The 22,534-nt window shown below is 45.1% G+C and overlaps 1 protein-coding gene and 1 pseudogene across 1 annotated transcript in view; both read left to right on the forward strand.

Annotated features, from left to right (window-relative positions):
- Nucleotides 1–352: 352 nt before the first annotated feature.
- The window catches only part of GCH1 (GTP cyclohydrolase 1), a 59,237-nt gene continuing 37,055 nt past the window's right edge, over nt 353–22,534 (forward strand). Inside the window, exon 1 of the mRNA XM_032180294.2 lies at nt 353–858. Coding sequence (XP_032036185.1) covers nt 516–858 — 343 coding nt within the window. The 5' untranslated portion in view covers nt 353–515. The remainder of the gene's footprint in view (nt 859–22,534) is intronic.
- Nucleotides 17,272–20,842, forward strand: LOC116456198 (farnesyl pyrophosphate synthase-like; annotated as a pseudogene).

Raw genomic sequence — 22,534 nt, forward strand, 5'->3', positions numbered from 1 at the left:
TTCAATACAGCGCCCTCTTGGCCTGAAGAGGGGGCGACCGGGCGCCCAGACCGCGTCTCTCTCACCGAGGTCCCAGCTCCTGGACGCCTGCCTCTTTTCGGGTTCGGCTCATTCCGCAATAAGCGAAGGGGTCCCGCCGGATCCTAGGGGCCGGCGCCCTTTTCCTTCCCTCCCTGCGATTGCGAACCCCTCCGGGCGTCTCCGGAGCCGCGACCCCTGCTGGGGACCCCGGGGGCGGGCGGCCGAGGGGCGGGGCGAGGGCCGTGACGCGAGGCGGTCCCGGCCAATGGGAGTGCCCCGCGGCGCCGGCTGAGCCGCCGGGCCATAAAAAGGAGGTGAGGCCGGGCTTTCCAGCCTGTGGCCGCCTCCGGCTCGGAGTGTGACCTAAGCAGGTCGCGTACCTTCCTCAGGTGACTCCGGCCACAGCCCATTGTCCGCGGCCGCCGGCGGAGTTTAGTCGCAGACCTCGAAGCGCCGCAGGGTCCTTCCCGAACGGCAGCGGCTGCCGCGGGTCCATGGAGAAGGGCCCTGTGCGGGCTCCGGCGGAGAAGCCGCGGGGCGCCAGGTGCAGCAATGGGTTCCCCGAGCGGGATCCGCCGCGGCCCGGGCCCAGCAGGCCGGCGGAGAAGCCCCCGCGGCCCGAGGCCAAGAGCGCGCAGCCCGCGGACGGCTGGAAGGGCGAGCGGCCCCGCAGCGAGGAGGATAACGAGCTGAACCTCCCCAACCTGGCAGCCGCCTACTCGTCCATCCTGAGCTCGCTGGGCGAGAACCCCCAGCGGCAAGGGCTGCTCAAGACGCCCTGGAGGGCGGCCTCGGCTATGCAGTTCTTCACCAAGGGCTACCAGGAGACCATCTCAGGTCAGTGCGCCCGCGGGCTGCTAGAGCGTGCGGGCGGCGGGGGCGGTGCTTGCAGGAAACGCGCGCCGGCTCCAGGAAGTTTCCGGAGTTGCCTCACTCTTGGCGCTGGGAGCTGGGCGCTGTCACCTCCGAACCCGCCCTAGCCCGCTGCCCTGCAGAGGCCCCGCGTGGGGCACAGTCGGGGCGCCCTGGGTGGCAGCGACCTCTCAGCCCCGGGACTCGCTGCAGCTGCCTTCCAGGGGCCCTTCCCGCTCCCAGCGCGCAGCCCTCCTAGAGCGCCCCGGGTGGGCGTGCACGGGAGCCCGGAGCCCTCTCGCCTGAGCACCCAGCGCGGGATTCTCGGGGCACCTGCGGTTCCAAACTTGCCCACGATAAGGATCACCTGGGCACTTGCTGAGGCAACGGCTTCCTGGGTAGTTCCTTACTGAGATCCCATTGTCAGGGTGTGTATCTGGATTGAAGCCTTGGCGCGATCCTTCCCCGAAACCTCGGGGACCTGCACTCTCACTGATTTGCCAGGGGATCGGAGTCTTAGAGTTGTGCTTTTCTTTTGCCCACCTCAAGTTTACTCCAGTTCAGGACATTTACAAAATTCGGCATAATTTTGGGCACGGGCTTCCCTGGAGTTTGAGGTGTGAGGTTGATTGGGTGAGTTTGCTGCTGAAATCTGTTTCCTCCCCCCCATCCCCAACCCCGCAAAAAGCAGTAAAGCTACTCCAAGGTTCGGAGGGCTCCCTGGGTTCCAGAACTCAGTCTCATCCCCGCACCCTACCACCCTAAAATAAAGCCGGGTTGACCCGGTGCTGTTAGCGTCTGAGGCGTGTCGGCTTTTCACCCAGAGGGTGGGGATGCAATCAGTGTGGGTAGGATGCAAGGTGGGGTGATGGAGAGTGGAAAATGGGGACTTTGCTGCCTGTTGGCCAGAGAAGCAGTATTGGTCTATATTTAAAACAAATAAAGCTTCTGGCTTCTACAGCTGGTACCAAAGACATTATTTTTCAGTCTACACCTTCCGTGGCTTGGTGACATTTACTTCTTTGGCCTAAGAAGCATTCTACCGTTCACTGTTTTCTGAAAGAAAAACAGTGCGCTGGAAAGGCAATCTCCCTGCCCCAGTTATTTCTCTGAAGGAGTGTGGACCCTGGGAAAAAGAAAGTTATTTTTTGCCCAGTCTTCCACACCCCAAAGGAAGGGTGGGAAATCAGAATGTGAAAGAGGCGGGGCCCCAAAAGGAAATGATGCTACACTCTAAAACCGGCATGACTTCTAGTTCTGTTTCCAAATTCACTTTTTTTACCCCTCAATTGCAAAAGTTCGGAATCTCAGAAGCGATTTCAAAATGCAAAGACTGAAGAATAAACTTTCAGTTTTCTGTGGGATCAGCTCTTTGGAGGTCTAGGGCTTTAAATTTGTGTGTGTGTGTGTGTGTGTGTGTGTGTGTGTGTGTGTGTGTGTGTGTGATATATTCCACAATGTAATGAAATGTCTTCTTAAGGCCTTGCTCATTTTGCCCCTTGAAGACGCAGAAAGTGGTTTACTCCACAGCATCGGCCGGGCTTTGGGAATCCTCCCCTAAGAGAATCCATAGGACAGTGTTCTGTAATCTAGCATGGATCTAATTACCCAAAGAGAGAGGGATTTCTGACCCTGAGACAGGTCACAGAATTACCTAAAGTGACTCACAGATTTACTTGAGAAATGGTTAGCAAAATATCTCATGAGCAAAGATTCATTTAAAGAGGATTAATAACTGCAAAGAACACATCATTCCACATTAGAAAACTGTTCTGGTTGGCCGAGCTCTGTGCTCACGCCTGTAATCCCAGCACTTTGGGAGGCCGAGGTGGGCGGATCACCTGAGGTGAGGAGTTCAAGACCAGCCCGGCCAACATGGCGAAACCCAGTCTCTACTAAAAATACAAAAAAATTAGCCACCTGAGTAGTCCCAGCTACTCGGGAGGCTGAGGCAGGAGAATCACTTGAACCCAGGAGGAGGAGATTGCAGTGAGCCGAGATCACGCCACTGCACTCCAGCCTGGGCGACAGAGGGAGACTCTGTCTCCAGAAAAAAACAACAACAAAAAAAACAAAAAAACTGTTCTGGTCAAGTGTTACTATTTAAAAAGTCCACGGGCCGGGCGCGGTGGCTCACACCTGTAATCCCAGGACTTTGGGAGGCTGAGACGGGCGGATCAGCTGAGGTCAGGAGTTCGAGACCAGCCTGGCCAACATGGGAAAACCCAGTCTCTACCAAAAATACAAAAATTAGCTGGGCATGGTGTCAGGTGCCTGTAATCCCAGCTACTCAGGAAGCTGAGGCAGGAGAATCATTTGAACCCGGGAGGCAGAGGTTACAGTGGGCCGAGATCGCACCATTACACTCCAGCCTGGGCAATAAGAGCGAAACTCCATTTCAAAAAAAAAAAAGTCCATGGATGTAGAGACACTGCAAGATTAGTAGTTGTCAGGGACTGGCGAGAAGAGGGGGATGGGTAGTGACTGTTTAATGAGTGTGGAGCTTCCTTTGGAGCTTCGTTTTGGAGTCATGAAAATGTTCTGGAACTAGAGAGTGGTGATAGTTGCACAACATTGTGAATGCCACCATTGTAACTTCAAGATGGCTAAAAATGACCAATTTTATGTATATTTTACCACAATATAAAGACAGGTTTTGTGGCGGGCCTGCAGTCCCAGCTAATAGGGAGGCTGAGGCAGGAGGATAGTTGTTGCTCAGGAGAACAGCCTGGGCAACATGGGGAGACCCTGTCTCAGAAAAAAAAAGTCCATGGAGCGGACCATTTAATATTATTATTATTATTTTTGTTTTCATGTTTTTGAGACAGGGTTTGGCTCTGCTGCCTAGGCTGCAGTGCAGTGGCACAGTCTTGGCTCACTGCAGTCTCACTCTGCTGGACTCAAGTGATCCCACCTCAGCCTCCCGAATAGCTGGAACTACAGGCTTGTGCCACCATGCCCAGCTAATTTTTGTATTTTTGGTAGAGACGGGTTTTTGCCATGTTGCCCAGGCTGGTCTTGAACTCCTGAGCTCAAGGGATCTGCCTGCCTTGGCTTCCCAGAGTGCTAGGATTACAGGTGTGAGCCACCATACCCAGCCCATTTAAGATTATTATAAGCCATTAATTGAATATAATCATGCATTACATTATGATGTTTCATTCAATGATGGGCCACGTGTATGAAGGTGGTTTATAAGATTACAATGGAGCTGAAAAATTCACATTGTCTAGTGATGTCTTGGTGATCCTGACCTGTGTAGGCCTAATGTGTTTATTTGTGTCTTAGTTTTTTCCTCTTCTCTCCCACATGTCTTAGTTTTTAACAAAATTTAAAAATTAAGAAAATTGGGCCAGGCATGGTGGCTCACACCTGTAATCCCAGAACTTTGGGAGGGCAAGGTGGGCGGATTACTTGAGGTCAGGAGTTAGGTAGAGACCAGCCTGGCCAACATGTTGAAACCCCATCTCTACTAAATATATAAAAATTAGCCAGATGTGGTGGCGCATACCTGTAGTCACGGCTACTTGGAAGGCTGAGGCAGGAGAATCACTTGAACCCAGGAGGTGGAGGTTGCAGTGAGCCGACATTGTACCACTGCACTGCAGCCTGGTTGACAGAGTGAGACTCCGTCTCAAAAATAAATAAATAAAATTAAAATAAAAATTAAAAATAGAAAAAGGTATAGAACAAGGATATAAAATATTTTTGCATAGCTGTACAATGTGTTTTCGTGTTAAGCTGTATTATTACAAAAGAGTCAAAGTTTTAAATACATTAAGCTGAAATTATTGAAGAAAAATATGTTTAGTGTAGCCCAAGTGCACAGTGTTTATAAAGTTTATAGTAGTGTACAGTAATGTCCTAGGCCTTCACATTCACTTACCATGCATTCACTGACTCACCCAGAGCAACTCCCAGTCCTGCAGCCTCCTTTCATGGTAAGTGCCCTACACAGACATACCATCTTAAGTCTTTTCTACTATATTTTTACTGTACCTTTTCTATGTTTAGATATCTTTCTAAAATTATTATTATTTGTATTTTAAAAATAGAGGCAGGGTCTCACTGTTTTGCCCAGGCTGGTCTCGAACTCCTGGGCTCAAGTGATCCTCTCCTCTTGGTCTCCCAAAGTGCTGGGATTACAGGCATGAGCTGTCCCACCTGGTCTACGTATCTTTAAATATACAAATACCGTTGTGTTACAGTTGCCTGCAGCATTCATTACAGTAACATGCCATACAGGTTTGTAGCCTAGGAATAATAGGCTCTACCGTGTAGCCTAGGTGTGTAGTAGGCTATCTCATCTAGGTTTGTGTAAGCACTCTCTTCCTTCAGTGTTTGCGCTATGAAACTGCATTTCTCAGGTGTTTCTCAGAATGTATCCCCATTGTTAAGCAATGCATGACCGTACTTTTTAATGGGTTAAAAGCTTTACGTGGATGGTCTTGGTTCATCTTCCAATTTTCAAGTAAACATTTCTGTTATCCCCATGACAAGGCAACTGAGGCAGAGAGGTTGACACAAGTAGTAGAGCTGGTATTTGAATCCAGAGAGTCTGACTGCAGAATTCTTAGCCACTTCCTTATACTGCTACACAGAGAACTGAATCAGTATACCCTATCTATATATTTCAAACTGTGAATTGGGTCAACAGAATTTAAAAAAAAAAAAAAAAAAAGTGGAGTAGCCGGGCGCTGTGGCTCACACCTGTAATCCCAGCACTTTGGGAGGCCGAGGCCGGTGGATCACCTGAGGTCGGGAGTTCGAGACCAGCCTGACTAACATGGAGAAACCCCTTCTCTACTAAAATACAAAAATTAGCCAGGTGTGGTAGTGCATGCCTGTAATCCCAGCTACTTGGGAGGCTGAGGCAGGAGAATTGCTTGAACCCAGGAGGCGGAGATTGCAGTGAGCCAAGATTGCGCCATTGCACTCCAGCCTGGGCAACAAGAGAGAAACTCAGTCTCAAAAAAAAAAAAAAAAAAAAAAAAAAAAAAGTGGAGTAGAGGTTGGGCACGGTGGCTCAAGCCTGTAATCCCAGCACTTTGGGAGGCTGAGGTGGGCAAATAACGAGGTCAAGAGATCAACACCATCCTGGCCAACATGGTGAAACCCTGTCTTTACTAAAAATACAAAAATTAGCTGGGCGTGGTGGTGCGTGCCTGTCCCAGCTACTTGGGAGGCTGAGGCAGGAGAATCACTTGAACCCGGGAGGCGGAGGTTGCAGTGAGCCGAGATTGTGCCACTGTACTCCAGCCTGGTGACAGAGCAAGACTCCATCTCAAAAAAAAAAGTGGAGTAGAATGGATAAGATCAGTCTATCACGTGTAATAAGGATAAGTGTTTTGAGAAATTTCTTTTGTTTTTTTTTTTTTTTTAAGGTGGAGTCTCACTCTCTAGCCCAGGCTGGAGTGCAGTGGCACGATCTCAGCTCACTGCAAGCTCTGCCTCCCAGGTTCACACCATTCCCCTGCCTCAGCCTCCCAGGTAGCTGGGACTACAGGCGCCCACTACCATGCCCAGCTAACTTTTTTTTTTTGTATTTTTTTAGTAGAGACAGGGTTTCACTGTGTTAGCCAGGATGATCTCGATCTCCTGACTTTGTGATCCGCCCGCCTCGGCCTCCTAAAGTGCTGGGATTACAGGCGTGAGCCACCGCGCCCGGCCGAGAAACTTCTATGTAGGTTTTATAGGTATAATTGTGTGTGTGTGCGCACCAGCTCTAGATGTAAAATGCATTTCTTACTGTAGGTTGTAGTCAAAAGTTTGAAAGTCTGTATCTAGGGGATCTGTTTAAGGATTTAATATTTCTTTTTTTAAAAAGAGATATATAATTAAAGAGAAGACAGAGTAGTGAGAACAAGGATGCTGCTGAACTTAAAGGAATGAACCTGAAATGTGGTGGTTTGGGTCTTGGACCAACCTGGATGGCAGGGAGAAGGAAGGATACTGGTGGGAGATAGGAGTGAGTGGGAACCCACACCTTTAGGTCCATAAACACTTCTGCACAATCCCTTTTATTTCTTTAGAGAGCATGAGTCAAGTGGCCACTATATATTGTTTTTGGATAAGAACATACTTCTCTGAAGGTCACTTTTCTGTGCTTGTAAACAAGATACAGGACTTTATATCTTTTATATATCTGTATTATTCTATATATTAACTCCTGGTTAGTAATGTTGACTTAAGTGTTGTACAATTTAGAATAAGTTGGTATTTTACATTCTTCAGAATCCTTTTTTCCTCCCAGTTCCTCTTGTGTGGACTGATCCAAATTCCTGGCGTTCTGGGGAATTTGTTCAGTTTTCCCTATGTTGCAGCATCTCTCCATGACTGTCTCCTTGTGTACCTTTTCTGCTACTTTCCAGTGTGTACCTTCCATGGGAGCATCTGTGGTCATCTGTGACAGGGCTGTGTCAGGGTTGTACAGGTTTCCTAGTACTATTCACTACTGGACTGTAGCTCATGGGCTAGGAGGGAGGGCTGGAGGAGATGCTATCATCTCTCCCAGGAACTGGCTGTCCTTTGAATCTGCATCACAAGCTGATCCTTGGACCAGCTCAGACCAGCTCATCTTGATCTATTTCTGTCCCATTTCAGTTTAGCTATATCCTAGTTCTCTTAAATATTCAAAGTTTTATCCTGGTGAGTTCTCCTTTCTATATAAGCTACCTTTCCTGTATTTCCACTATTCTTTTATTCAGAACCTACACTTAGTTAAATTGGAGAGTCCGCTATCCTCTGAGGGCCTCGATCTTCATGCCCCTGTAACTGACCCTTCCAGGTATACATGGGAACAGCCTTTCAGACAGCATTATCTACCAAGGATTAAATGGGTATAACTTGTTTCATCAGTTGTTTTTTATGAGTTTTTGGGAATATGCAAGAGTCTTAACTCTGTCACATTTCTAGTTAAAGTAGGTTTTAGCTTGTCTGCCAAGACAGTTTTCATAAATCATGTTAACAGTTCAAAATTTTGGGAAGCATGCATATAATCTAGCGTGAGGAGATGGCATTGGAGGTGGCTGACCGCTTCCCTGTGAGGGCTGAGGAAGCACAGACACTGGCAGTGAGTCATATCCCCACCTCAGCCATTTTCACTGGAAGATTATGTCTATTTGCTAAAGATAATGGGAGGCAATTAGATACTTTGTTTATACAAAAATGCACCTTAGACACTTCATACTGAAATGTGGTAGCAGTCACAAAAGGTTTTTCTTTTTGAATCACAAACCTCTCGGATTTATTAAATTAGACTGCTGTGGTGAACTAAGAATTTTAACAACTTCTAAGATGTGAAGGGGAACAAAAACATAAATTATTTACTATTCTCTCCTATATCATGGGTGAAAGGTGAGTTTATGTCCCAAGTTTTAAAGTATATTATAGAAATGCTCTTCTCATCATTAAGAGGTACTATTTTAGATGTGTAGCTCACTCAAATTTTAATCCATTAATAATTTTTGTGTTTGGTTTGTTAATGAACACTTACATAGGACTTAGTTGTGTTCATTGCCAGAAAGAGCACTGTGAATAAAGAAGAAAAAAATAACAAGGCACTTGACATATTATATTATTGGAATTTTGGACATGTCTAAGTGGAATGAAACAGTTAAGAAGTTACTGAGAAAGGGGGAGAAAAGCCTATCCTAATAGTTTCTTTTAAAAATGGATTATCTATAAATTTTTCTGACACAGAAGGAAAAATCAATATACATAACTTCACTATAGCAAGCAAAGCCTTCAGGTTGGTACTCGTACTAGATTCCCAGGGCTGCTATCACACAGTACCACAAACTAGGTGGTTTAAATGGCAGAAATAAACAGTCTCATAGTTCTAGAGACTAAAGTTCCAAAATCAAGGGGTCAGCAGAACCATACTCACTCCAGAACCTGTAGTGGGGGAGGCTGTCTTTGCCTCTTCCCAGCTTCTGGTGGTGGCCGTGTTGATGGTGTTCCTTGGTTTGAGCTGCATCACTCCAATCGCTGCCTCTGTCAGTGTCCATGTTTTTGTTTTGTCTTATAAGGATGTCAGTCATATGAGGGAGGGTCCACTTTACCCCAGTATGCCTATGTTAGTTTAGCTAATTACATCTGCAACAACCCTATTTCCAAATAAAGTCACATGCTAAAGATACCTGGGGTTTAGAACTTCAACATATCTTTTTTGGCAGATGGCACAATTCAACTTGTATTAGTACTAAATACTATTATTAAAAAAATTACTAGGAATTTTACTACAATTTCATTGATCATCAAGTACTAGGCACTTCACTGAACGCTGGGAATGCAGAATGAGCAAAACCAGGTATAGTTCCTGCCTTCATGGAACTCACAGCCCAGCAGATACAATCACATGAAATAGAAATGTGTTGTGAGATTGAGAAATGTGATGATAAACAAAAACACAGCTCAGTGAGAGCACTTGGCATAGGAACTTGACTAGTGCCAGGAGATGGGAGCATGAACGGGTGAAGCGATGCTTAAGCCGACTGATGTTCTGAGTAACAAATACTGCTGATGGCTTACTTTGTGCTAAACAGTAAGTTTTTACATTTTTTTTTTTTTTTTTTTTTTTTGAGACGGAGTCCCGCTCTGTCGCCCAGGCTGGAGTGCAGTGGTGCAATCTCGGCTCGCTGCAAGCTCCGCCTCCCAGGTTCACGCCATTCTCCTGCCTCAGCCTCTCCGAGTAGCTGGGACTACAGGCGCCCACCACCACGCCCGGCTAATTTTTTGCATTTTTAGTAGAGACGGGGTTTCACCGTGGTCTCGATCTCCTGACCTCGTGATCCGCCCGCCTCGGCCTCCCAAAGTGCTGGGATTACAAGCGTCAGCCACCGTGCCCGGCTAGAGTTTTCACATGTTACCTCATTTGATCCTCACAGTAGCACGATGGGGTAGGCAATATTATTCTCATTTTATACATAAGGAAATTGGGGCACAGAGAGAACTTTCCCAAGACTGTATCTTGAAAGTGGCGGAGCTGAGAGGATGATATAGAATGAGAATCATTGTAATCTCTGGTAGTCGATTCAATTTTAATAATAATATTTTACTAATTTATTTGAATCCTTTCTCCCTTCTTCCTAACCTATCCCCGCTTTTGTATTTTCTCTTCTGTTTGCTTTGTCCACCTCTAGAAACCCTTCCATGCCTGGGCATTCCGCACCTGACTCATTTGCCAGTGATTTCTGTATGAGGACTGTAATTTGAGTCTAGTTATTTGGTTGAGTAGACTGCAGTGTTAAAACTCACCAGGAGAGGGCAACTGTCTAATCATTGGATCCCAGATTATGAATCCTGGATTATGTGAACAATTCTCAGTTCCAGGTTATGCAAACAAATATGTTTCCCATGGTTATAAATTTGCTAGAGTCTGTAGTAATTAAATTGGGAGATAATTTGTGTTGGGTTATGCAAGAGTATCGGAACCAAGTTAAATCTGTTATACTCAAGGCCAAGAGGACATTGATTTACTGGAATTTTATTCTATTGGAACCCATTAGTAGAAATATTTATTTATTTGGAGACAGAGTCTTGCTCTATCACCCAGGCTGGAGTGCAGTGGCATGATCTCAGCTCACTGAAACCTCTGCCGCCCAGATTCAAGCAATTCCCCTGCCTCAGCCTCACGAGTAGCTGGGATTACAGGTGCTCACCACCATGCCCGGCTAATATTTGTATTATTAGCAGAGACAGGGTTTCACCATGTTAGCCAGGCTGGTCTCGAAGTTCTAACCTCAAGTGATTGGCCTGTCTCAGCCTCCTAGAGTGCTGGGATTACAGGCATGAGCCACCGCACCCGGCCGGAAACATACAATATTTGTCTTTCACGTCTGGCTTATTTTACTTTGCAAAATGTCTTCAAGGTTCATCCACATTAAAAACATCTATTTTATTTTTATTTTTATTTTTATTTTTTGAGATAGAGTCTTGCTCTTCCGCCCAGCAGGCTGGAGTGAAGTGGTGTGATCTTGGCTCACTGCAACCTCTGTCCCCTGGGTTCAAGCAATTCTCCTGCCTCAGCCTCCTGAGTAGCTGGGATTACAGGTGCCTACCACCACGCCTGGCTAATTTTTGTATTTTTAGTAGAGACTGAGTTTCACCGTGTTGGCCAGGCTGTTCTTGAATTCCTGACCTCAGATGATCCGCCCGTTTCTGCCTCCCAAAGTGTTGGGATTACAGGCGTGAGCCACCACGTCAGTAACTCATTCTGTACAATGTTGTATGTTCTCAACACATATTATATTTTAATTTCCTTATTTCAAGAAATCCTTAGAATTGAAGATACAGTAGTCCCCCTTATCCTTGGGTATCTGTTCCAAGACCCCCAGTGGATGCCTGAAACTGAGGATAGTACCAAACCGGATTGCCATAATTCAGAATAAATTTCTGTTTGTGTCTTCTACACACAAATTTCGTGCCTTTTCCATCTTAACTAAGCACTTACCATGCACTGTGGCCATAGCTTTTGCACTTTGAAGTACAACAACAATACTAGCATGAATTTTTTTTTCCTCCTTCACAGGTTCGCAGACAGAAGATTTGTTCTTAATATAGTTTTAGCAACCTCAGCATAATGATTTTATTCATTAATAAACTGAGAACTTTAATCTTTTTCACTTGAAGGAAACATGGCTTCTCTTTGGCATATCTGAATTGCCAGCGTCACTACTCTTGTGGTTTAGGGCCATTGTTAAGTAAAATAAGGGTTTGAAAACAAACACTGCAAAACTGAAGGTTGATTTGATCACTGAGATGGATACTAAGTGACTATTAGGTAGGTAGCATAGACAATGTGGATGCTCTGGACAAAGGATTGATTCATGTTCTGGACAGAAGGGCTGGAGATTTCATCGCAATACTCAGAATAGCGTGCATTTTAAAACTTATGAATTGTTGGCTGGATGCGGTGGCTCATGCCTGCAGTTCCAGCACTTTGGGAGGCCGAGGCAGGCCACTGACTTGAGCTCAGGAGTTAGAGACCAGCCTGACCAACATGGCCAAACCTCATTTCTACAAAATATACAAAAATTAAGCAGGCATGGTGGCACGTGCCTGTAATCCCAGGTACTCGGGAGGCTGAGACATGAGAATCACTTGAACCCGGGAGGCGGAGGTTGCAGTGAACTGAGATTGCACCATTGCATTCCAGCCTGGGTGACACAGCGAGACTCTGTTTAAAAAAAAAAAAAAAAAAATGCCGGGCATGATGGCTCATGCCTGTAATCCCAGCACTTTGGGAGGCCAAGGTGGGTATATCATTTGAGGTCAGGAGTTCGAGACCAGGCTGGCCAACATGGTGAAACCCCCATCTCTACTAAAAATACAAAAAAAATTTGCTGGGCATGGTGGTGCACACCTGTAATCCCAGCTACTAGGGAGGCTGAGGCAGGAGAATTGCTTGAACTTGGGAGCTGAAGGTTGCAGTGAGCCAAGATTGTGCCACTACACTCCAACCTGGATGACAGAGTGGGACTCTGTCTCAAAAAGAAAACAAACAAAAAAACCTTATGAATTGTCTATTTCTGGAATTTTTCATTTAATATTTTCAGACCATGTTTGACCAAGGGTAACTGAAACTGTGAAAAGTGGAACTGTAGATGGTCTCTATGAGTAGTCACTGTTAAAGGGGAAACGAAGATGATTGTTGGCCTGATCTTGGCCTTCAAGGAGTAAAGGGTTTCTGTGTAGTCAGAGGGAAGCTGGGTGCTTCTGGTGGAGAGACAGGAAAGTCCAGATGTTATGGAGAAAGTAGCTTTTGAGTTGAACCTAGAAGGAAATTCATTTTGAGTTTTTTTGGATTGTTTGTTTTTTGCAGAACGTGTCTATGCTGGTTTAGAGATTATGGTCTAAGTGTTTTCCAGTAAAAGGAATACACTAACATTCATAGTCATCTGTACCAGAGTTAAAATTAAATGGAGTTCTCAAGGCAGTTAGATTTATTTTAAACTTTTAAAAGATCAATATTAGTGGCATTAGGGCCAGCTCCTTTATCTGATGTCTTTAAAGTTCATTCTGGCCATAGTCAACCCTTGTAATGAATTTTAACCCGACACATGTTGCTACTTCGTCTAGTCTTTATAACCTGGTTATTTATTTTTTGAGACAGAGTTTTGCTCTTGTTTCCCAGGCTGGAGTGCAATGGCACGATCTCGGCTCACCGCAACCTCCACCTCCCGGGTTCAAGCGATTCTCCTGCCTCAGCCTTCCCAAGTAGCTGGGATTATAGGCATGCGCCACCAAGCCCAGCTAATTTTGTATTTTTAGTAGAGATAGGGTTTCTCCGTGTGGGTCAGGCTGGTCTCGAACTCCTGACCTTAGGTGATCCGCCCACCTCGGCCTCCCAAAGTGTTGGGATTACAGGTGCTAGCCGCCGCTCCCGGCCTGGTTATTTGTTTTATCTGCAATTATTCTTTCTCATGAATCCCCTTGGCTAATCGTGTTCACAAAGTTCTGATGCATGTACCACCTGAATATTTCTAGAATCTGAGTCATCTTTCACTTAAATTACAATAACCTCTTAACTGGCCGCCTTGCCTCCTAGCTTGTCCTGCTCTGATCCATTCATGCCCAAGTGATTTTTCTAAAATCGAGTAAGTTTTTTCCTTGCAAAAAACACTTGATTGATTTTCTGTTGTCTTTCCTCACCATTGCTGTGAGGTTTTGTTGTGTTGTAGCCTCTTGCTACATTTTTTGGCTTTTTTTTTTTTTTTTATCTTCCATCGCATTTCCTCATATAGGGCAATTTAGTGTTTTAGTTTAGTGCATAGTTTAGTGCACAGTTAATCTGAGAAACCACTCTGTCTCATTTCCTTACTGGAACTGGAGACCCAGGTGAAGATCCTGAGGTTTGTTCTTTTGCAGTGTTTGGCCTTTATTATCTGCCCTCCTCTTGTAATTTATTTTACTGTCCTTTTTATTTTTGGTTGGCAACCATGGGGAGGTAGCTGCTGCCTCTTGCTTATCAACAACTATTGCTTATGGAGACTTCTGTGAACAAGCAGCCAGGTTTAGGTGAGGAAATTGGCCGTGACTGAGTTCTGGGTGAATTTTTCGAGGTCCAGTTGGTCCAAATGTTTGTGATGTGCAGTCCCAAGAGGCCATGGCTCTTCCTGTGAAGTGTGATGTGTTTTATGTATCACACATTAGTTTTTATTTGTCGTAAGCAGGAATCAGAACTCAGTTCAATAGAGGCCATTGGCAAACATCCCAAACAAGGAATCTCTCACTAAAATAGCTTAAAATATAATTTTAGCTGTGTGGTCTAGGCATTTGTGGTACAGTGTTCATTAGCAGTGATGAAGGGCTATGCGTGCCTAGAGATCAGATGAGAGGCCTTAACTCAGTGAGGACGTTGACTAGTTGACTTTAAGGGATAGCTGCTGTAGATCATACCCCTCTAATTGACCCCACTGGTTATCGTTTATCACATGGGCAGCCCTGGAGGTATGCCTCTCTGATGACCCATCAAAAACAATCTGCCCTTCAGCTTTAAGGAACAGTTTGCTGACAGCCTCCAGCTGTTAGTGCTGTCAGGCTTTGCCTCCACAGAGGCCATACTTATCCCATGCTGCATGTCCTTTCATTTTGGTGTCATCTCTTTCTCCCCTTCTACCCCTCCTCCACCACAGTAAACAGCTTTTTGAGGGCTGGGACTGTTTACAAGTGAAGTAATTTATAAAAAGTAGATGCACATCTTTCAGCTTCATATTTAGCATGTTGGAAATTCTGTTCACTGATCTAATTCTGAAATCTCCTTGGTATTTCTTAAAGTAGTTTAGTATAGGCTGGGCGCGGTGGCTCATGCCTGTAATCCCAGCACTTTGGGAGGCCGAGGTGGGCGGATCACAAGGTCAGGAGATCGAGACCATCTTGGCTAACACGCTGAAACCCTGTCTCTACTAAAAATACAAACAAACAAACAAAAATTAGCCAGGAGTGGTGGTGGACGCCTGTAGTCCCAGCTACTCAGGAGGCTGAGGCAGGTGAATGGCATGAACCCGGGAGGCAGAGCTTGCAGTGAGCGGAGATCGTGCCACTGCACTCCAGCCTGGGCGACAGAGCGAGACTCCACCTAAAAAAAAAAAAAAAAAACTAGTATGTCAACAAAGCTTTGTCCTGCTGTAAAGGGAAGAACAGCTAGCCTGGGCTAGTAATAGCATCCACATCCATGCTAACTGGTTTATGAACTTAGGTAGGTGAGTCACTTGACTATTCTGGATCTGGTCTGAAGGGAGAGGCAGTAGGACTAGGAGTTAAATTGTCATGCCCAGGTCTCTGAGCATGGGTGGGCCTGTCAGAATTGTCATTGCTCACTCTGTTGACTTCCAGCAGCTGACAGGCAAGGCCCTAGGAAGCTCTTCAGCCTACTTTCCTTGCTAGAGGTGCTGTTTTCCCTGGAAATGTTCAAGCCCTGCAAATCGTTTCTATAGTAACTCTTTTTTCTTATGATGCAGATTTTTGAAAAGGTTTCTTATCTAAATGTTCTTGGGATCTATGGTCTTCCTACCTGTAGCTCCTTTGATTAGACAAAGCCTTTATTTAAAGACTTTTCCCCCCAAGAATGTTGTAGTTGCTTCTACCAAAAGAATAACCAGTTGTTAGTTTTACTAGTGCTTGAAGTTTTAGTTTATTAATAAAGCTTCATATAAACTAGAAAAGGAGTGGTTGGGTAGAATAGTAATACCAAAAAAACTAATATTCACTGTTAGTATCATGTATTTGTAAACTTTAATTTTTTATTATGTAAAACCTTCAAACATAAAAGTAGTCAAAATTATATAAAGGACATCTATATACTTACCAGCTAGATTGAAAACTAACATTCTGCCATATTGGCATTGTTTATTCCTTTACTGATAGTAAATCAGAGACATGTATTTAGAGGTGAAATGTCACCCTAAAAAGCATTTTTCTTAATGATTTACACCATCCTTAGTAAAATTACTATTAATTCCTTCATATCATCTAATACCTAATATATATTCACATTTCCCCAGGTGTCTCAGGTGTCTTTTACTAATGATTTTTCCCAACGAGGACCCACTCAAGGTCCATACATTTGCATTTGATTATTATGTTTTAATCTGGAATAGCGCCTACTGCTCCCAACCCCTGCCACTGCTTTATCAGAGAGGTCAGTTGTCCTGTAAGGTACTCCACCTTTGTGATTTGTATGATTTTTTTGTTTGTTTGTTTTCATTTAACTTCCATATTTCTCATATTCCTGGTAACTGCAAGTCAGGTCTAAAGACCTCACTAAATTCCTGGAAAACATTTTTAGCAGGAATGCTGTGTACTTCATGTACTGTCACAATGGGAGGCACTAAGTATTTGGATCTTGAAGATTTAAAGACTTCTAATTGGTTTTTAAAAGCCCTGTTTCACTGGTTTTCTAGGATAAGCTTCTCTAGAGAAGTTCCTTTTTAAAAAATGTTTTATTAGTTTGAAGATTTAATGGGATTTTCCTTTCCCCTGAAATTCTCCCAGTTTGATTTCAAAAAGAAAAGGTCAACATAGCATTACATTTCTGAATTTTCCCTCATATAAGCCAAATAAATGGTTGGTGAAACAGTATTTTGTGACTGATGTGCACCACTTTGGTTCTGGCAGTCTCTGGGCATTAGACCACTCTTTCTGATCTGCTGTCCTGGCTGGCAGTTTATAATGGATTTTACTTTTCTTTTAAAAAATCAGATTTGCTGTCTTTTGCTGTCATCAGCTCTGGGCGTTGTCACCACATGGCAGACTTCAACCTACAGTAACCCCTGATGTGTGTTTCCTGAAGGGGACCTCTCCCCTTCAGTCCACACTTCTAGTAGGTTGAGTTCAGCCCAAGATTAAGGCTCTGGTCTGGAGTCAGAAGATGGGTCAAAATCTAGCTCTCCCACCAGCTGGTTGGCTCTTCTTCTGCAGTCAGCTAGTGTTTGCAAATGACAGTATCTATGTCCTCATCTGTAAAGTGGGGACAATAACTGGTGTTTTTTTTTTTTTTTTTTGAGACAGTTTCACTCTGTCGCCCAGGCTAGAGTGCAGTCACGCGATCTCAGCTCACTGCAAGCTCCGTCTCCCAGGTTCACACCATTCTCCTGCCTCAGCCTCCTGAGCAGCTGGGACTACAGGCGCCCACCACCGTGCCCGGCTAATTTTTTGTATTTTTAGTAGAGACGGAGTTTCACTGTGTTAGCCAGGATGGTCTCGATCTCCTGACCTCGTGATCCACCCGCCTCGGCCTCTCAAAGTGCTGGGATTACAGGCGTGAGCCACCGTGCCCCGGCTATAACTGGTTTTGACTAATGCAAGTTGTGGTAGGGCTTGAAAGAAATCACAAACTAAATGTAAAATTTAATTTGAAAAATGCTGTCCAAGCAGGAACTCACATCCAGGAATAAAATGAATGGAGACCAGAAATCCAGATATGTATGCCCAAGAAAAGCAGAATTTTATCCAGCACTTCTCCCAGATTGTCAGGGTGCTGACTGAGGATGAGGTGGGGCACCCAGAGACAGGAGATTCTATTACCTGGCTCAAAGAGATCCTGGAGTACACTGCCACTGGCGACAAGTACCACTAGGGTTTGATGATGCTAGTAGCATTCCAGGAGCTGGCAGAGCCCAGGAAACAGGATGCTGATAGTCTCCAGCAGGTCCTGACTGGGCTGTTGTGTGAACTGCTGCAACCTTGCCCGTTTTTTTTTTTTTTGTTCTTGTTTTTTGAGATGGAGCCTCGCTCTGCTGCCCAGGATGGAGTGCAGTGGCACAATCTCGGCTCATTGCAACTTCCACCTCCTGGGTTCAAGTGATTCTTGTGCCTCAGCCTCCTGAGTAGCCAGGACTACAGGTGCATTCCACCACACCCAGCTAAGTTTTGCATTTTTGGTAGAGACGGGGTTTCACCATGTTGGCCAGGCTGGCCTCGAACTCCTGACCTCAGGTGATCCCCCTGCCTTGGCCTCCCAAAGTGCTGGGATTACAGGTGTGAGCCACTGCGCCTTGTGCTGCAACCTTTATTCCTGGTGGCAGATGACATCATGGATTCATCCCTCACCTTGCTGGGGGCAGATCTGCTTGTATCAGAAGCCAGGTGTGGTTTGGATGCCATCAATGATGCTATGCTTCTAGAAGCATCTATCACCTCTTGAAGCTCTGTTGCTGAGAGCAACCCCATTACCTGAACCTGATAAAGTACTTCCTGCGGAGTTCCTATTAGAGATCAGGCAGACCCTGGACCTCATCACAGCCCCCCCAGAGCAATGTGGATCTTGACTGATTCACTGAAAAGAGGTACAAATCTACTGTCAAGTATAAGACAGCTTTCTACTTCTTCTACCATCCTGAAGCTGCAGCCATGTCTATGGCAGGCATCAATGGGGGGAAGGAACGGGCCAATGACAGGAAGATCCTGTTGGAGTTAGGAGTTCTTTCAGATTCAGGATGATTACCTTGACCTCTTTGGGGACCCTGCTGTCACCACTGGCAGAGTTTGTACTGACATCCAGGACAACAAATGACAACAAATACAGCTGACTCATGGTTCAGTGTCTGCAACGGGCCACACCGGAACAGCACCAGATCTTGCAGAAGAATTACAGGGAGGAGGCACTACATGAGGAGCTGGATCTGCTGACCATGTTCTTGGTATGTGGAAGATGGTTACAGCCACCTTATGGGTCTCATCGAGCAGTGTGTTGCACCACTGCCCCCAGCCACCTTCCTAGGGCTAGCGTACAAAATCTCCAAGCAACTGCAAGGCAGGGAGAGGAGGCTCTCAATAAATTACTGTGTAATTTTTTTTTTTTTTTTTTTTTTTTTTTTTAGACGGAGTTTCACTCTTGTTGCCCGGGCTGGAGTGCAATGGCACGGTCTTGTCTCATTGCAACCTCTGCCTTCTGGGTTCAAGCGATTCTCCTGCCTCAGCCTCCCAAGTAGCTGGGATTACAGGCGCCCGCCACTACGCCTGGCTAATTTTTGTATTTTTAGTAGAGATGGGGTTTCACCATGTTGGCCAGGCTGGTCTCGAACTCCTGACCTCAAATGATATGCCTGCCTTGGCCTCCCAAAGTGCTGGGATTATAGGCGTCAGCCACTGCGCCCGGCCTACTGTGTAATCTTACAAGAAAAGAAAAAAATGCTCTAAAATAGAAGGGAATTTTGTTTCTGTTCCACGCATAGACCCACACAGGCTTTTTTCCTTTTGCTGTTTCCCACTTCCATATCTTATTTTATATGGTACTTCCTTTCCCTTTCTAGGAAACCCTCCCTCCACCTTTCCTTCTACTTGACCTCTAGGTCTGGGTAAAATTTTAATATTCAGTACAGTCATATTGTTTTGTCTCAGCCCACAAGTTTTCCTTTATGTGAACTGTCAGTTTTACAATTTAACCTCTAGTCATTCTCCAAATATTTTTACACCTAGTCCTCTTATTTCTGCAGATCTCAAGTTGCTTGAGGTCATGGTTTGATAGATTTGTTTTCAGCTCAGAACTATGAAAACTCTATTGTATTACCCTAGACATTGATTTCTAATGAGTTGGTTGTAGGATGCAACTGGTTTCTTAAGTGGGGGATATTTTTCTAGAATGTGGGTACAATTTTCTGATGTGAGGTCCTCACAAATTTTTAAAATTTGCTCCAGCAAAAAGTAAAGGTGAGGTCCTGTACGTGGGTCCTTCCTGCCTCGCCTTCTTTAGGTGGAGTTGGCTCCAGTTTCCTCCTTGTCTCTGCCTCCACCCCACCCCTGCCCCAGGCCTCATAGTGTTCCACAGGAATGACGTGGTGACTGTAGTGAGGGTTACAGTGAAGAATTGCCCACTGTTTGGCCTTGCTAAACAGCAAATTTGGGCCGGCAGTGGGTCTGTTTTCTCTCTCTCTTTCTTTTTTTTTTTTTTTTGAGACAGAGTCTCGCTCTGTCTCCCAGGCTGGAGTGCAGTGGTGTGATCTCAGCTCACTGCAAGCTCCACCTCCTGGGTTCACTCCATTCTCCTGCCTCAGCCTCCCGAGTAGCTGGGACTACAGGCACCTGCCACCACGCCCAGCTAATTTTTTGTATTTTTAGTAGAGATGGACTTTGTCCGTGTTAGCCAGGATGGTCACAATCTCCTGACCTCATGATCCGCCTGCCTCAGCCTCCCAACGTGCTGGAAGTGGTGGCGTGAGCCACTGCGCCCGGCCTTTTTTTATTTTTTCGAGTTGGAGTCTCTCTCTGTCGCCCAGGCTAGAGCGCAGTGGCGCAATCTCGGCTCATTGCAAACTCCGCCTCTCGGGTTCAAGCAATTCACCTGCCTCAGCCTACCAAATAGCTGGGATTACAGGCACGCGCCACTGTGCCCGGCTAATTTTTGTATTTTTAGTAGAGATGGGGTTTCACCATGTTGGCCAGGCTGGTCTCGAATTCCTGACCTCGTGATCCACCTGCTTCAGCCTCCCAAAGTGCTGAGATTACAGGTGTGAACCACTGCGCCTGGCCAGCAGTGGGTCTGTTTTCAACCCTCATGTACCCTCAGCTCTCAAGCCTGTGTATTCCCTCCCCAGCCAGTCATCAGAATCACATCGATTTTAAAAAGACTTATCCTGGGTCCATCCCTACACATAGTAAATCAGATTTTTGCTGGGTAGCTTGGGACGCTATATTTTCCAAAGCTCCCTATGATTGGCTGTATTTGGGAACCCCTGTTGCGAAGGCAGATCCCTTATCTCTTCATCTGTCACCAATGATGGTGGCTTGCGCACTCTGATGGTACTTACTTGGATGGGATTACAGATGGTTCCATAACACCCGTCTGTATGAAATCTTGTGGTATAAGTGAATGTAGGATGGTAAGGGATGAGCCTATTAAAGGCTTTTGAAGCAAATGGATAGTTTAATCAGATTGGTGTGTTTTTTTCTGTAGAACTGCTGTGAACCAGACCTTGTTATCACCATCTGTTTTGTAAATTCCATTTTCGGTTTAACAGCTGGATTGTGAAAGATATACAAAATTATCCAGTTAAAAAACTAAATTTGGCAAGTGTGTGTGTGTTTTTAAAAATGACTCTTGAATACACTGTTTTGATTCCTTAGACAGTTTCTAAGGCTCTAATTTTGCTCTACCAGAAATATTCAGAGTAGTAAACTGAGACCAGAAAGGCGAGTTCTTTGGCTTGGATAATTTTGAGAGTTAATAGTTTACATGATTGGCAGCCTTCAGTTTTATCCAGCAATAAATCTAAACAGTTTAAAATAAGTACTTTCCCCTTACCTCAGTACAGAGAGGCCCTGGCCACTGCCATGCACATCTCAGAAGCTGAGCAGTGGGGCAGAAGGATAACTTGTAATTTGGCATCAATGTCCAACACCCTTGAGCTGTGCAAATCAGGAACCTGGGAGTCATGTTAAGCATCCCCTTAACTGAGGACACGGAAGCCCAGGTCACACAATCTGCACAAAGCTTGCACTAGAACCTGGGTCTCTGGACTCTTTTATTCATTCCTTCTACTTTACCATTCTACATCTTGAACCACTGTGCGTGCGGTTCCGGTAAAGTAATTGCATCAGGGTGGAGAGATTATATGTGCTTTCACTTTCTCATTTCATTATTTCTACATCTTGCCAATAAACTTCCATGAATATTACTGTTGTAATGAGGAGCAAAATGTTAGTAAAGATAACTTTGTATGTGAAAACTTGAACTCTTACCAAGAAACGTAGTGTTCGTGATAAGGCTGGCTGAGAGGATGAAAATAGCTCATCAGCACTGGGTTAGCTAAAGGAAACATGCATGTCAGTACTATTTTGAGGGCAGCTGAGAACATCTACTTCAATAGCTTTGGCTATATTTTAATAGCTAAGAGCAACATATGAATTTGTCTTTGCCAAAGATGAAGGGAGTGAAAATTTCCAAAATAACCAAACTTTTACTTTTTTTGCAATACATTAGGTCTTTCCTGCTGACAAACCTACAGTTTATGAAATAAGTTTGTGGAGCATATCAAAGCTGTGCAGCAGCTGTGTGCACTCCAGCAGATGGTGTGACTGGTTGTCTGTAGTCGTCTTAGTTTCCGCCATTGTGTCAGTCTGTGGAATGTTTGGGTTCATGCTTATTTTGGCCAGGTTTTCCAAATTCTGTCTTGGTAAGTGCAAAAAGCTGTGAGTGTTGGAAGCTCTAACAAGAGGTTTACTCATGATGAAAGTGAAAGCAGAGAGAGCGATTTTTTTTGTCTCTTTGAATTTGTTTTAACATGCTCTTACTTGTAGGACAAATTTTTCAAACAGGTGGTAGAAAGCAAAACATCTTAATGCCATCTTCAGGGCAGAAGACTGAGTTGCAGGATGTGATTTAGGGAGGGTTTTGAAGGAGTTTGCAGCACTGCGTGAAGCTGGCTGGGTCTTCCTGTGTACTCCTCCTTGCCCTCCTCCTATAGCCCCTCCATGCAAAGGTAACCTGTTTTTTTAATGTTTGTTTCTTTTTAAAATTTTTATAGAAAAAAACAAATGCCAGCATGTGTATGAAGACCTTAATTTAAAAAAATATTTTTATTGGCCGGGCGCGGTGGCTCAAGCCTGTAATCCCAGCACTTTGAGAAGCTGAGGCGGGCGGATCACCTGAGGTTGGGAGTTCAAGACCAGCCTGACCAACGTGGAGAAACCCTGTCTCTACTAAAAATACAAAAATTAGCCA

This window comes from Hylobates moloch, unplaced genomic scaffold, assembly GCF_009828535.3.
Source record: "Hylobates moloch isolate HMO894 unplaced genomic scaffold, HMol_V3 SCAFFOLD_16, whole genome shotgun sequence".
Taxonomy (NCBI): domain Eukaryota; kingdom Metazoa; phylum Chordata; class Mammalia; order Primates; family Hylobatidae; genus Hylobates; species Hylobates moloch.